The following is a 14,506-nucleotide window of genomic DNA, read 5'->3' as shown; positions in this document are numbered from 1 at the left end:
TGATGTACTGTTCACTTATTTAAAAGGCTTACACCCTGGAAATTAGATACGATAAGGGCATGGAGAATCTTGAAGCTGATGCCCTGATCACTTTTGTTTTAGGGTTAGCTTTAGGGGAATTTTTATGTAAGATGAACATTTTTAGTGGAGTTTATCTTGTAAACAGCCTACTTTTAACAAATATGATTTATTGGGGGTGTTACATCTCCGCTGTGTTTATTAATTGGATTAGGCAATCTTGTTTGGATTGTGGGTGTTAGCAGTTAGTTTGCCATTGTTATTGTTTTTTGGTAAAGGAAGATAGTTGGTGAAAATGTGTAAACTAGAATAGTGCAATACATTTTTATTATACGCTTCCTAGTGTTGAAGGGAGAAGGAGCCTTTATTTGTTAAAAATAAAAGTGGTGCCCTGACCCGGAATTGAACCTGGGACATTCTAAGTGACAGGCAAGCACTTATAACCACTATAACAAAGCTACACTTGGTTGGGCAAGCAACATTATAAACTGAGCATTTCTTCATCCATTACAAAAATACAGACAGCAAAAAAGTAGTTAAACTGAACATGTCAAAAACTTTCCAAAATAAGTACAATTGAACAAGTTAATGCAACTGATGCAAAGAAAGTGGAATATGGTACCACTAGCAACCAAATCAGCATTATTATATTTAGATCCATACATTAATATTGTTAATGACATTCATTTTTATTTTCAGCTAGTAAAATTTCTTTAATTGCATTATTTGATATTAGTATTCCCCATTAAGTGGATTTAAAAAAGTACTTCAACTTTGTTTTCACAACAATAACAACAGCAAGTATTTCACAGAAAAGCTTAACACATTCCAGCTTTATATAAAGTGTATAAACATTACAAAATTAGAACAAGCACTTCAAAACTGCTCCAAAATAATCACAGTAAGTGAATGAGTTAAATAATTTGATTCAGGAAATGTTTATAAAGAAGGTGGAATACTGTATTTTATTTTTTTTTTCTATCACTACCAGCTATATACATGATTTATTATATGTTTATATTCAAATAAAGTATCCTTTATGATGCTCAGAGATGTTATACATCTGTTATTTTTATTCTCAGCTACCAAAATATCCCTTTAGTTATATAATTCCATAATCTTATTCCATATCAAGTGGATTTAAGGATGCACAGTCGGGAAACAGGTTAAATGACGCCATCATTTCTCTAACATTTAATGCACCACAAGTGCCACCTATTTATCATCTTTATCCAGTGAACCACATAGTGAAGTACACTGGGGTGTACTGCAGTAACTCTAATGCAGCAAAGAGTTTTAACGCACCCTCTGAGGGGCTACAACTGTATATCATGACCCCACTCGCATAATATCCATTCCTGTTTTACACCCTTGCAGCAGTTCCCTGGCTCATTCCTCCTAAAACAAGGAGGTTCCATCAGTCTTGTCCTTACACTCAATTTGCGATTCCCTCAGCCAGGCAAGTTAAGTTAATAAAGCAACTAATGAGAATCACACTGCATTAACTAGGGCTTGGCCGAACTATAGAAAAAAAAACAAATTAAAAATTTAAAACATAGTTTTACAAAAACTATTCATCATTTTTTACTACGTTTTGTCTGCTACAATCTGTATCACTCAAGCACACCATTTTTTTTACGGTAATCGATACTAGATATACTGTATGTTAGTAGGTTATACACCACATGACTATACAAAGCTGCCTGTTGAATTAAAGCAATTCAGTAGATTTAATATAATATACAAGTCACCGAAGCTGTAATATATATTAATAACTCTCACCCACACCATTTACATTTCATAATATTAACAATTATGTTTTAAGATTTATTGCACTAAAATTAGAAAGGAAAATCATGTGAATATGTTGCAGAATACATGAAGATTAAAGAAATGAAACAGAACAAGAGGAAGTTAAGTATTTGCCTAAATATTCATAAATGATCCTAATGCAGTTTTTTTAAAGGATAAATGTAAAATAAAGAAATAAAAACTCTTCTATGATGCCAGCAAAGAGATCACATTTGAATTCCAGTTTCCAAAAGGGTTTAGGCATGGTGTGTCTAAGTAAGGCTTTAGATCATGCAGAGTTCAATAGTGGAAAAGCACCCAAGCAGCTACACAAGAAACTAGACAAAGCCCTCATACAAAATTATTTTTTCCTCAAATTGAATACATTATTTATTATGTATGAGATGTGACATTCTTTTACAATAAGCATGATGAACTCACAAATCCTTTCTAGGTTTTACTAAGGGCTGTTAAAGTGGGATTTTAATGTCAATATGACCCCTACAGCTTTTCACAGTGAGTCTTTATTCAGAAAAATCATTGTGCTGTTTGACACTCATCACAAAGGCATGGCCTAAACTAGTAAATTAAATGAGTATGCTTAAATCACCACCAGTTTATGGTGAATTCTGCACAATGGTTCGTTTCTCTTATAATTGCAACAGCAAATCTCTGGAACTCTCTTAAACTCTGGACCATCTCACCACCTTTCCAGTTCTGAGTCATGCTACTGTACTTCTCATATCCTTCGTTTCCCACCTGGCAAAAAAGATGTGGAAAACTATTCTCTAAATTTGGCTATATCCAAGACTACAGGGAAACAAGCCTCTGAAAAGTGCTGTGAAGATGCACCAGAGAGGTCTTAAGGAATTCTGGACACAGAACACCTAGACTGAAGATTCAACACCTTGTAGCCTGATCTCATCAGATCTCAGCTAAGCAAGATTGTCCAAGTCAGTACTGAGATGAATATCTAAGGAAAATCATATTTGCTTCTGTAAGTAGTTTTGGTGTACCATCAGGTAGCTTTCTTCCTTTTTAATCAGAATGGACAGTGCACTGTAAGAGGTACAGTCCTGTGAATGAGATACTGAACCAAGTTCCTGATTACTTGTTTACTACGTCATGGTACTGTTTATAAGAGCAGGCCTGTTAACCTGCATGTCAAGGGTAAATGAAGTAGGTCCTCTCCTATACAGTGTGTAGCATTTGTGATGTTTTGGGATAAAAAGCAAAGAATTTTGATATATTACACAACATCTATTTGAGATTTTACCATTTAGAGGTGGCATACAGAAATGTTGACTTCTACTTTAGTTCTACAGAAAAATAAGATAAAGTATACTGTATAAAACTTATTAATCTACTTATTTTCTTTTGCTGTCCTCATTTTCACCAATAAAAATGCCAATGTAGTCCTATAAAAAGTGGTTGTCACTGTTCATTACAAGTATAACTTATATTTGCAAATCTACTAAGTAGCATTCAACTACTGCAAGGAGCTACAATAAGTGCAAATCGTTATTTTATAGCTATTTAAATATCCCCAGGTGCTCCTATTTTTAAGGAAATCTGTCCATGGTCTTTTTTTTCTTCTTCATACGGTATACACCGTTTTTTTTTTTCCACTTGGAGTGTCCATGACACTTTATGTATATTTTACGAATGTTATCACATTTCATTTTTCTACATGACACAATTGCTGTGTTTAAATTATAATACCAAAAATATAAAAAATAAATGTTTTATAACAAATCTATGAACATAGAATTTCATCATGTAATCTTGCATTCTTACAAAACTTTCAGTATTTTCTAAACAATGTGAAGTTATATTTAAAAAACCAGGAGTGACACTATGTGAACTGTTTGTCATTAACAGTAACATTTATATTGAGCTATTTAAAGCAATTTACACCTTTAACTGTATATAAATAAGAGCACAACATATACTAGATACTACACATCTACAGTATAGCTTAATAAATTTCTTTACCTGATACATTTTCTCTATGTTAGATCTTTGAAATATAAGTACATGATTTCTTTCTAAAAGGAAATATATATTTTTTTAAGTTAAGGCAGTCTTCTTCCATTCAATTTACTGTTTCACAACTTTTGAGTGAATTTACTTCATATCCATATTTGATTAAAGAGAAACAGAGTTTAAAAAACATTCTATTTTAACATGGAATGAACAAATTCTTATTCCCTTACAGCTCAATGGTCAAACAATAACTAGATTTAATTATATTAGTTAGAAAATAAATAGCATATCTAATATTTATTAAAGTACAAATTACACTGCTGAAAGCATTACCTCTGTTGTGAAACCAGTAACTATAAATCTAAAAACAAGGAGCTAAACAACTAAAACAAGACAGTCATGTTACAGTCATGGGTTTGCTTAAGAGATTTTTTTCATCTGATTGTTTGTTGTGCACAGAAACCACATTTTCATGACTTTTGTTTCTGAGAAAAACAGCAGGAGAACCCTACCCATGATTAATCTTCATAGAAATTCTTCTTCATTTGCATAATATTGGGAGAGAAGTGGGTATTCTTAAGCAGAAAAGGCTGAGCCAGAAAAAACAAGCAAGTATTGGACCATATTTCATTTTGGCAAAGCAGGCTGTCTTGAGTAAAATTAGAATAAACACTGAAACGCCCCCACTGTTGTCTCACCCAGAAGCCTCCTCTAGGCCAAGCCCTAAGCTTATCCTGAATAATTTAGCACAAGTGACTTTCGGAGAATGTCCTGATTCTATTGCAACAATCATGGCAATTAGAATCAGACCTGCTTCTTGGGCACAACCATTACAGTATATTCTCTTCTTTAATTTAGGAAAATAGATATTCTGCCATTCAAGAATGCTTCTCAAGAAAAGGTAGCTCTGAAATGCATGATAACATTCCTTTAAAACTTTATACTGCTTGTCCAAGACCCTACTACAAAACTGGGAGATGAGATATTTTATTATAGGAGAATTCTCGCTGTCAGACACAATTAGCCGTGAGATATAAATAGTATCTAAACACAATAAGAGAAATCATAAATGATTTCTGGGCAGTATTTAACCAGTGCTGCTCTTTTAACGTGCTTTAAAACAATTCAGTTTAAATCAAACAAATTCTGTGTTATATACACATTGTTTAATTAAAGGGAAAAACATTATATAATTGTTTCACAAGGCAAATTGTGGATTGTGTCAATGTACGATGATTAACAAGGACAGATAGTATGACTAACTCTATCTACAGGACAAAGTAATATTTGCTCCATCAAACTTCATTAAAAAGTATACATGCTGTAGGTTTACAGCAAATCATAAGTACTTGTACTCCAACCAGAATACACTGAACTTGGAAGGCACATGCTGCAGACAAAGCTGATAGCACAATTATTTCCTAGGGTTTTCTCTGGAACAATGCTGAAAGACAATGCCCCAGAAGAATTCCTTTGAGTCCGATACAAATTTTGTAAAGTATTATAAATTCATCTCAAAGATCCTGTTTTATTATTTGTTTCCTAACTGTTCTTAACAAAAACATATCATGTGTAAGTACAGATATACGGATACCAGGTTGTGTTAAACAGCAACATGGCCAGCAAAATGAAGTTGAATACGACACTTAATGGTTAAAAAATTCCACAAACTGCCAACGGGAAAGGACGTGACCCTTTGATTTGTGATCAATTCCCCCAATGCTTTATAGATGATATCAAAGAAAATAAATAATTTATTAGAATTCCATGGACCAAACTTCTTTGTAGGGCTGTGAAAGATCACCCTAACATGTAATAATTTTCTTTTTTATATAGCAACAATTAACTTAAATTACATTTTAAATTTAAATACTTATATGTTTATATACATTTATGTTTTAAAAATATATACTTGTATACTGTACATTATACTTGTATATATTTAAACAGGGGTTTAAGCGGTTGAGTTACAGTACGTCAGCACGTACATCAGCATGTTTCTGTTTCACCGATTTGATTATCTGCTTATACTGTATGCGAGGAACAGACCTGTACCAACAGTTAAAATTGCAAGACCTTTTCTTCTGAAAAACCCTGGAGGAAACAGTACCCCGGTTTCACTTCTTACATTCGGCTTCTATTTTGAATTCAAAGATGACATTAGATTTGAAAAGGTCAAAATGTGTCTCTGCTACCTGCCAATTTGTGGTTTTCAAAAGATCAGCACAGAGGAAAGACTACGGGAATGACAGCCCCGTGGATCCCAGTAGCATCTCTATTCCAAAAGACCGGCTTTTGCGAACATCACAGGTTCCTACACTTGTGAAGTGTATAAAAAACCGTAGCACTCAGTAAATTAATCACATACTGCATACGCAAGTATTTTCAGACTCATTTAAAAACAAAATAACGATAATATTACATATCTCCATTACAATGTCCAGTACAGATAAAACACTGAAGGAAACGTTGTCATTGTGTTAATTAAGCCAGGCAAAAGCTTTAAAGAAACAAAACAGGAAGGCTGTGTAAAACACCATGGTTAATTAATCATAGACAAGAGCACACATCACCAAAGTTTGGCAAAGATGTACAGTAAATCAAGATCATCAGATTATGTCTCTTTTTTAGATCTAATATCGATTTCACAGTTTGATCTATATATGGTGTAACGCATATGGCCTCCATTGCTTACTAAAACTGGCTTACCAGCGCGGTGACGTCACTGCCCTTCCCTGTTAATAGCAGGGATTGCAGCCGCCGGGCTGACAGAAGATTTCCCTTTGGCTCAAGTTATGCCGGAGGCCCGGGTTTGAGTCCCCGACAGTGGGGGGCTGACCTGAGGCGGCAGCGGCAAGGGCGCCTACGTGAACCCCAAAGAGTTACATTGGTGTCAGAGTGGGGTGAGATAGCCCTTTGCCGAGGACGGCGAGTTAAGCGGGGGAGAGTGTAATGCATACGGCCTCCATTGCTTGTGAGAACCGGCTTACCAGCGCGGTGACGTCACCACCCTTCCCTGTGAATAGCAGGGACCGCAGCTGCCGGGCTGACGGGAGATTTCCCTTTGGCTCAAGTGGCTGGGTCCCTGTTGAGTGACACCGGCGGCCCGGATTCGAGTCCCCGACGGTGGGGGGCTGACCTGAGGCAGCAGCGGCGAAGGGTGCCCATGTGAACCCCAAAGCGTTACAATAGAATGAATCTTCAAAAATGAAATGGCTCCATTAGTTTTCCTTGTTGACCTTAAAAATACAGACTTACAATACCGAAGCTTATTAGTACATGTACAGTATATCTGAAAAGCTTTTCAATGACAACCTCTCATTCTCAAGTGTGTCTTTCTCTTATTTTTGTTTATTAAAAATGATGGAGCTTTCTATTCATATTAGTTAAATGAAAACCAATGAGTTCAAGCAAAGATTAAGGATATAATGTTTTTAAATTCAAAGATCTTCCACAGTGATGTATTTGAAATCTGTAATTACAATTTATTGTACCTTAATAGTTACACCATTATTGCATATTTAACCCTTATATCATACACTGCATTAAAATCCATCTGATTATACGTCAGTTTCTTTCTGTTCTAAATAACAGAAATTATATCCAGTGTGTTGCTATTGTATATGGTTATTTTCATAAAGATCCTGGTCAATTGCAGAAGTACAGTTCATGAAAAGCAAATTCTCTAATTCTAGAAACAAAGTGATATCAGTTACACTATTACAAAAATGTTTCTTACATATAAGAATGGTTGAAAAATGATGGGCGGTACTATATGCATATACTGTATATTCTGCAGCAAAAAGATATACAGTAGGTGCTGTATATTAATGTTTATTCTAGCTTGTATACATTAATCAGTGGGAATGAATGCACAAACATATAAAGAGTCTTATACTGTAACAATTTTTATTGTTTATGTGCTTGGATGTGTGCTTTTGATTTCTATACCATAAATAGTCAAGAAAATAGTCAAGAAAACTCAGCAAAAAAAGTCATCTTTGAAAAAATCCACTTAATAACGTGCTTGAGGAGAAATAGATACAGTATCCATTTCTGAATTGTGTAAGACAAGTCATCTCCCATTTCTTCTCTACAAACATATGCACACAGGTACAGACTATATTGAATAAAACATCACATCTGACTTACCATCTTCAGTGGGGACATAGATGTTTAAGTAAAGACAGTCTTCATTTTGATCCTGTACATAGGTTACCACTGTATCCAAATTGGCTGTAAACCACACTGGCAACATGTCATTGAGTAGAAACCTGTCTTCAAGGTACTGGGGGCAAACAGCTGCAAACTGAGTGGCATTTCTGATACCAGTCCAAGAGGAGGGAGGTTCTGGAGGCTGGAACCTCCTCTCCCCAGTTGGTGGGGACGCATATGGAACTCCAAGATACTGTTCCACGGGACCAAGGATTTCATTTGGCAACGGCGTTTTTAATCCCCGCAGTTTTCCATAGTTTGTTGTTATTATCGAATATTGTGCTTGGCAGTTTATAACAGTAAATCTGACAGCCAGAGTGGCGATCCAAAAAATCAAGTTTACATTCAGCATCACACAGATTGGAGTGAAAATGAAGGGTAGCCATACAATTCCCTTTGGCCTCGACATTGTCTACTGCAACATTCACAGGATACGGTCTTCCACAGCCAAGTTTCCTTGTTTGGGCTATAACCTAGCAGTGTGTGCTGACTGCCATGAAGAGTGCCCTCCCCCGAGATCAGTCTCCTCAGTAGTAGCCATCCCAGTGCATGGATTTCATAGTGCAAACCATTCCGCCTTGTTCCAGTTGATGAGAAGACAGGAGTGGCTCTTCCTTCCAGGTCAAATTATTTCCCAGGACTGATTAAAGATGGATCGATTTCCCTGCGAGTGAGAGAAAGTGCACAAATTAAATTGATGGGTTACAGCAAAGGATGCAGTCAAGAATGTTAACCCTTTATCTCCATTCGTCAGCGCAACAAATGTGTTTGACAATAAGGAATGGAAAGACCTATACTTAATATAGTTATTTGTTTAGACATGTCATAATATAAAGGTCATTTCCTTATCTGACCCAGAGCAGCTCATCAGGCCTGAGCTCCTCCTGCTTTCTGTAGCGTTAAACAATCAGAGAGCACATGACCCCTCCCCCCTGGATGGTAAACCAGTGCGTCACAGAGATGACTCCCCAACAATGCTGGTCCCCACTTATACAGCCGGGTGAACTGGGGCAACTGGGGTAAAGTACCTCACTCAAGGTTTACACACTGCACTATGCCAACACAATGTAATGATACAGTTAATTGATTGAGTAAAGTTTTAAGCCATTGCCTTTCCACTTAAATTTTCACAGTACTATACTTTTCATAGTATGACTGCTTTCATTTTGTTGCTGGTAGATATAAATTATTATTAAAAAAACCTCAAGCCACACTACCATTCATCAGCTTTGCGTCTGTCACATCAAAACCATTATTTAAAATAAATGCAAGTAACTAAGACTTCACCATTGCCAACTCAACAAATTTTTATTGCAGTATTAATTGAAATGATGCCATAATATGAAGAGAATAACTGATATCTGTCATCTTATTTGTTTCTTGCACTTTTATCTGAGATTCTTAATTTGCTGACTATCTTTACTCATGAAGTAAATCATGCAATAATGTGTTTGTAACTTCAGAATAAAACATTCATGTTGAGAAAAATGATTTATGTACTTGAGCAATTTCTGCTTCAGCGAACTGTGTTTTATCGAATTTTTAGCTTGCCAGTTCAATCAAAAGTAGAGGACACTTCAAAAGGCATTACTGTGTGCTGTGAGCTCTCAGTGCCTCATAGATGTTCTATGAGTGTGGGTTCCATTATACTTTCAACCTGTCACAATTAAGAATTCCACATATTGATGGGGAAATAGGAGGTTACATGTGGACTTCTGCCTGCTGCTTGTTTAAATTTTGTGAATTAAAAGTCATATTAGCTTTGTTTCTCAAATCAAGAGTAATTATTGAAAAGCAGCCAATTAGATTTTTTTATTTTTAAAATACAACTCTGCACAGTGAAGAATTACTGTGCAAATAGGGGAGCCTTTGAAAGAAATATCTTCCCAAAAAGTTAAATGAAATAATAAATCTATCCCACAGCATTGGTAACAAAGTGAACATTTCCTACAGAGCAAAAAACGTTTAAGTTTGTTTAGAAACCTAAGCAAAAAAAAAATGAGTATTACACAGCAGAGAACAGAGAAAGGCAACTGAAAAATATTTGAGGTGCTTATATGTGTAATGGATCAACTTTCTTAGAATACAACTGAGAAAATACTGTTATTTGTGGCATATAGATCATAGATTGGTTGTAGTAAAAATTACAAGTATTAAGAAGAAAATAAGCACACTATGTATTTATGGCATGGAATTTGGTAGCAAATCTAAAAGTTTTAAAAGTTAAACTTACTGTATAGTAGAAGTTTGGAACAAAAGTGCACGTAGCAGCAAAAAATACTGAATGGAGCAAGTCATTAACAAACTTTGATATTGAAGTTGTTTATGTTTTAGAGTCTAATAAAACACATTACTTCCTTGTCCTCTGCTTTGGAGCCCTGGGAACATTTGCTCATTTAACCTGATCAATGGTAGCTTCTCAGAAGCAGCTCAGTATTGCTCTAGCTAAAACCTAATTACAGCCTTTTCCTAAAGGAATAATTTACTTTTTAGCCCCTTAAGGTCACAAAGCAGGTGACTTTTGAAGAAACTATATGGTTGGAGGTTACTAGATTACAAAAGTGACAAGAACGAACAGGAAAAGCTAATATAATAATAATAATAATAATAATAATAATAATAATAATAAAAAGGTAAGATTTTGTTTCTGCTTCATGGAAGGTGAAAAAGGAGTCCTTCCTCTCTAAACTATCCAATGGAGTGGTGAGCAGCATCAGCATACATGCTTATAAGGAACAATTAGAGATTAATTTCATGATGGAAAGATACGAGGGAAAATGTCACAATGTTTTGGCCTTTTTCAGATGCCTCAAGGTGCCGGAATGAGAGCTGGCACATCTGAAAATTGCTCCACAGCCAAAATGTTGTGCTTTTTCTTTATTAGGTCTACTATTCAACATGACATTAACCTCCTATACAACACAAGTCTTATATACTGCACAATAGGAGTTACTTTAAACACTTTTGTTAGCTTACATCTCTATCCCTCTAGGGAAATATGAGTATTTACATAATATTGTAATGGTTGTTTTCAGATTGCAGAACTGGAAAAAAAATGAACAATTGTACTATGTACAATATATGAAAGTTCTGGAAACACGATGTCTGATAGACATCTATTTCAACACAATTATATATATTGATTTGTCCTTTTGTTTTTTTCTTTTGTGTTTATGCTGAATTGGGTGACGATAGGCATGATTATATCATATGGGCTAATGCTATAGATTTAACATTTAATATAAAGAAAGAGGAAAATGGGTTACTGTAGTGATGACATCACTGTTGCATGGCAAGGGCTCTTTGATTTTGTAGGTAAAAATAAGAAGAATTCTAAAAGAACCACATCTGTTTACAGGGTGTACAGCTCTCATAATGAAAAGAGGTGCATATAAATCACAGAAATAATTCAGTAGTCATTTATTAATGCCCTCCTCCATTAACAGAGCTGTCAAAAATTGTTCAGGAGAGAAGGGCTGTTAACGGAATCTCATCTCCTGGTATTGATTTATATAACACTGGCTTTTGTACTACATCTCTCTATAGTACAATAGTGCGTATTATGCAAGGGAGACACACATCAGTACTGCAGCTCTATTTTAAACCAATGTTACTAAAAGGAGCACTAATGTGATCAAAACACCTTATATGCATATGAAACTAGGGCAACACCAGTCTTCTGTCATGCTGGTTTGTTCCCAGAGAGTATTGTCATGCCAAATGATACACCTTTAAAATAATATAAAGGAAAAAAAAACAGCCTTTGGGCTACGAAGAAGATGTAGATGGAATAGTGTTGTATACGCCAAGCAATTTATCATTTTTTGATGCAATTTGCTGAGCTCTGGATTCCAGAAGACTGTTTGTTAACTGTTTCATTCCTTTATTTTTAAATGATCTGATCAAGACCTGTCCCAGATACCACATTTTTACTTTTTGCTTTTTCTAAATATTTAAACATACTGGAGAATGTATTTCCTCCTTTTACCAGCAAACGTTTTCTCAATGCAGTCCAACAACTCTTAAGAAATCATTCAGTATAACTTTCAATTAACAATAAATGATTATCCACAATAAATATGTAATTCCAATAATGTTTCATAATCCACAATCTACCTCTGTGAAGGATAATTATAAACAATATACAGTACATTAAAGACCATATAACTGTGGAGAGCAAGACAACACTTTGTGCTGAGTGCTGCTCAGTTTGACCTATTAAGTCCCAGAATGTCTGAACTGAATCTTCAGGAGGTTACGTATTTTTTTTCTGTTCCACAACTCTTTATTGTGTGCACTAGGATGTTTTCTGTGAAACTGTATGGTGGGTATACAGTACATAAAACACCACACCAGTGCTACAGTTCTACAGTAGTCCAGAGTTCATCCTGGTTTGTGTTGTGTTGTGTTAAGTGGGCTTGACAGCATGTGACTCCCCCACATGTGAATGGGACACCGGTCTATCATAGAAATGACCCACCCCCTCGTAACACTGGTCGCCACTTGCACACCTGAAGCAACTGAAGCAAAGGGGATAAATGATCTCACTCAAGGTACAATGATAATGTCTGCAGCAGGGACTTGAACCCACAACCCACCTGTTATGGGTTCAACAACGTACACACTACACTGCCCCCTAATGGGTATATGCATGCAGTTCAAAAAGATGTCTGCTGAAATTTCGTGTTTCACAGGTTTTTAATCTCCATGTGTGGACCGTGTGAACAGTGTACTGCATTTTATCTTACATGTGTGTTACAGTTTTTCGTTGAGGAACCAATAAAGGCAAACATGCAAACATGAATATGTTGCACTAACTTAGAGAATATTATTCTCAATTATGTTCTCCATGTAGGGAGAAAATGAGCCATATTCTTAAGTAAGATTGAGTGGTTATTTCTGGACAGGGTTTCTTCAGTTAAGAACATGTTCTTTTCTTCTTTTCTTCCAAAGAAATTTCTTCCACATTTCTGATCTTTCTAAAAAAATAGTCCCGTTTGACCATTTGAGGCTCAGCTGAAATGACACATACTGTAAAATGATCTGGAATTTCAATGCAAATAAAATTATGACAATTTTTCAGAGATAAGCAGGGTAAACGGCTAAACCTACTTTTGGTGACGACGAAGATGCTCTTGAATAAAATTCAGTTGCTAATTGATAAAAAAAATATTTCTTTAACTTTTCATATTTAATTCTAATTTGAAAGTGAAAAACTATATAAATCGAGCATTTGAAATATGAACTCCAAAAACTCCAATTCAGAAGAAAAATCATATTTTGCAGAATCCTAATGAGCATCATAAAGGCAAAATTTGAAAAAAAGTATTTGTATTTTGTTTGTATAAGATTTATGCTCACTATGGTTATCAATTTGTAATGTAGGTCAAGCAGCTGCTTTCTACGTTTTTAAAGAATGAAAATATATAAATAAATAAGCCTACAAAAAAAAAACAGTAAAGTCGCCCCACAAGGCTCTGCAGGGTCCTGATTTTGAACATGGGAACACTGACACAGTGTGCCCCAAGTCACACCATGAACTCACATGAGACTGGTCTGTCAATGAAGCACAGCCACGCTGAGATCCCAAGGCAACCAAGCTTTTCTAATGCTGCGCCTGCAGGCTCTGGAATTCTTTACACTAGCTCTTTTGAAATTAAGACATATTGCTAAAAAATTCCACTCGACTAAAAGCTACTCACTACTTAATGTTATTTATATATATTCAATAGGAGTAAATAAGATTATTTGCACTTTTCTGTTAGGCTCTTTATGTTACTAGATAGACTTTTAGACTATTGTTTTGCCGCATGAACCTACTGTATATGCACAGGCATGTACTTATTTTTAACCGCAGTAATTTCTTAATACATATAGAATTGTGCTTTTTACAATTTATATTCCTGATTTTTTTGTCACTTGTTCTAAGTCTCTTTGATCTTTTTAAACAATTGTGATAATTGATGATAGGACATTTATTCTTATTATGATCTGTAATCTATAATTCTTGCTGAGCAGACAGATCTAGGAACACGTAACAAAACCAGTACTGAATAAATAATTATCTATACTTTATAAGGGACACTATATTGGATATTTTCTTATTTAACATGGCTGGAGATTATACTTTGAGTTTTTCTTAAGTAATGATTCGTAAAGCTTGATCTGTAGTGCTGTTATTACTCTAAAGTTTCACAGTTTGTATACATGAATTGTATTTATTATTATTGAACATACAATAGAGCAGTACAAGTTATTCATTTTCTATAGAATTATAGACATATAAGTTTAATAAATAATGACTGACTTCAAAATATATCAGCTCTGTATGTGTTCCATAGGTAATTTAATTTAAAATTAAATGGGTTCCTACATTGAACTTCAAGCTGAGTGTTGAGTGGTCAGCAGGATTTCAGGCTCTGCTGGTTAAATCTGAATAGCGGATTAATTGGTTTTCACACTCACAATTACAGGCTATGGCAGTATTCACATTTTA

The 14,506-nt window shown here is 35.1% G+C and overlaps 1 protein-coding gene across 2 annotated transcripts in view; it reads right to left on the bottom strand.

The window, feature by feature from the left end:
• The window catches only part of nlgn4xa (neuroligin 4 X-linked a), an 84,640-nt gene that overhangs the window by 62,207 nt on the left and 7,927 nt on the right, over positions 1-14,506 (bottom strand). For both annotated transcript variants that reach the window (XM_006637913.3, XM_006637914.3), the window contains exon 2: positions 7,948-8,674. In XM_006637913.3, the coding sequence (XP_006637976.1) occupies positions 7,948-8,419 (472 nt within the window). In that variant the 5' untranslated portion in view covers positions 8,420-8,674. The remainder of the gene's footprint in view (positions 1-7,947; positions 8,675-14,506) is intronic.

This window comes from Lepisosteus oculatus, chromosome 13 (genome assembly GCF_040954835.1).
Source record: "Lepisosteus oculatus isolate fLepOcu1 chromosome 13, fLepOcu1.hap2, whole genome shotgun sequence".
NCBI classification, from domain to species: domain Eukaryota; kingdom Metazoa; phylum Chordata; class Actinopteri; order Semionotiformes; family Lepisosteidae; genus Lepisosteus; species Lepisosteus oculatus.
The sequence above is the reverse complement of the archived record's forward strand: the minus strand, read 5'-3'. Positions and strand labels throughout refer to the sequence as shown.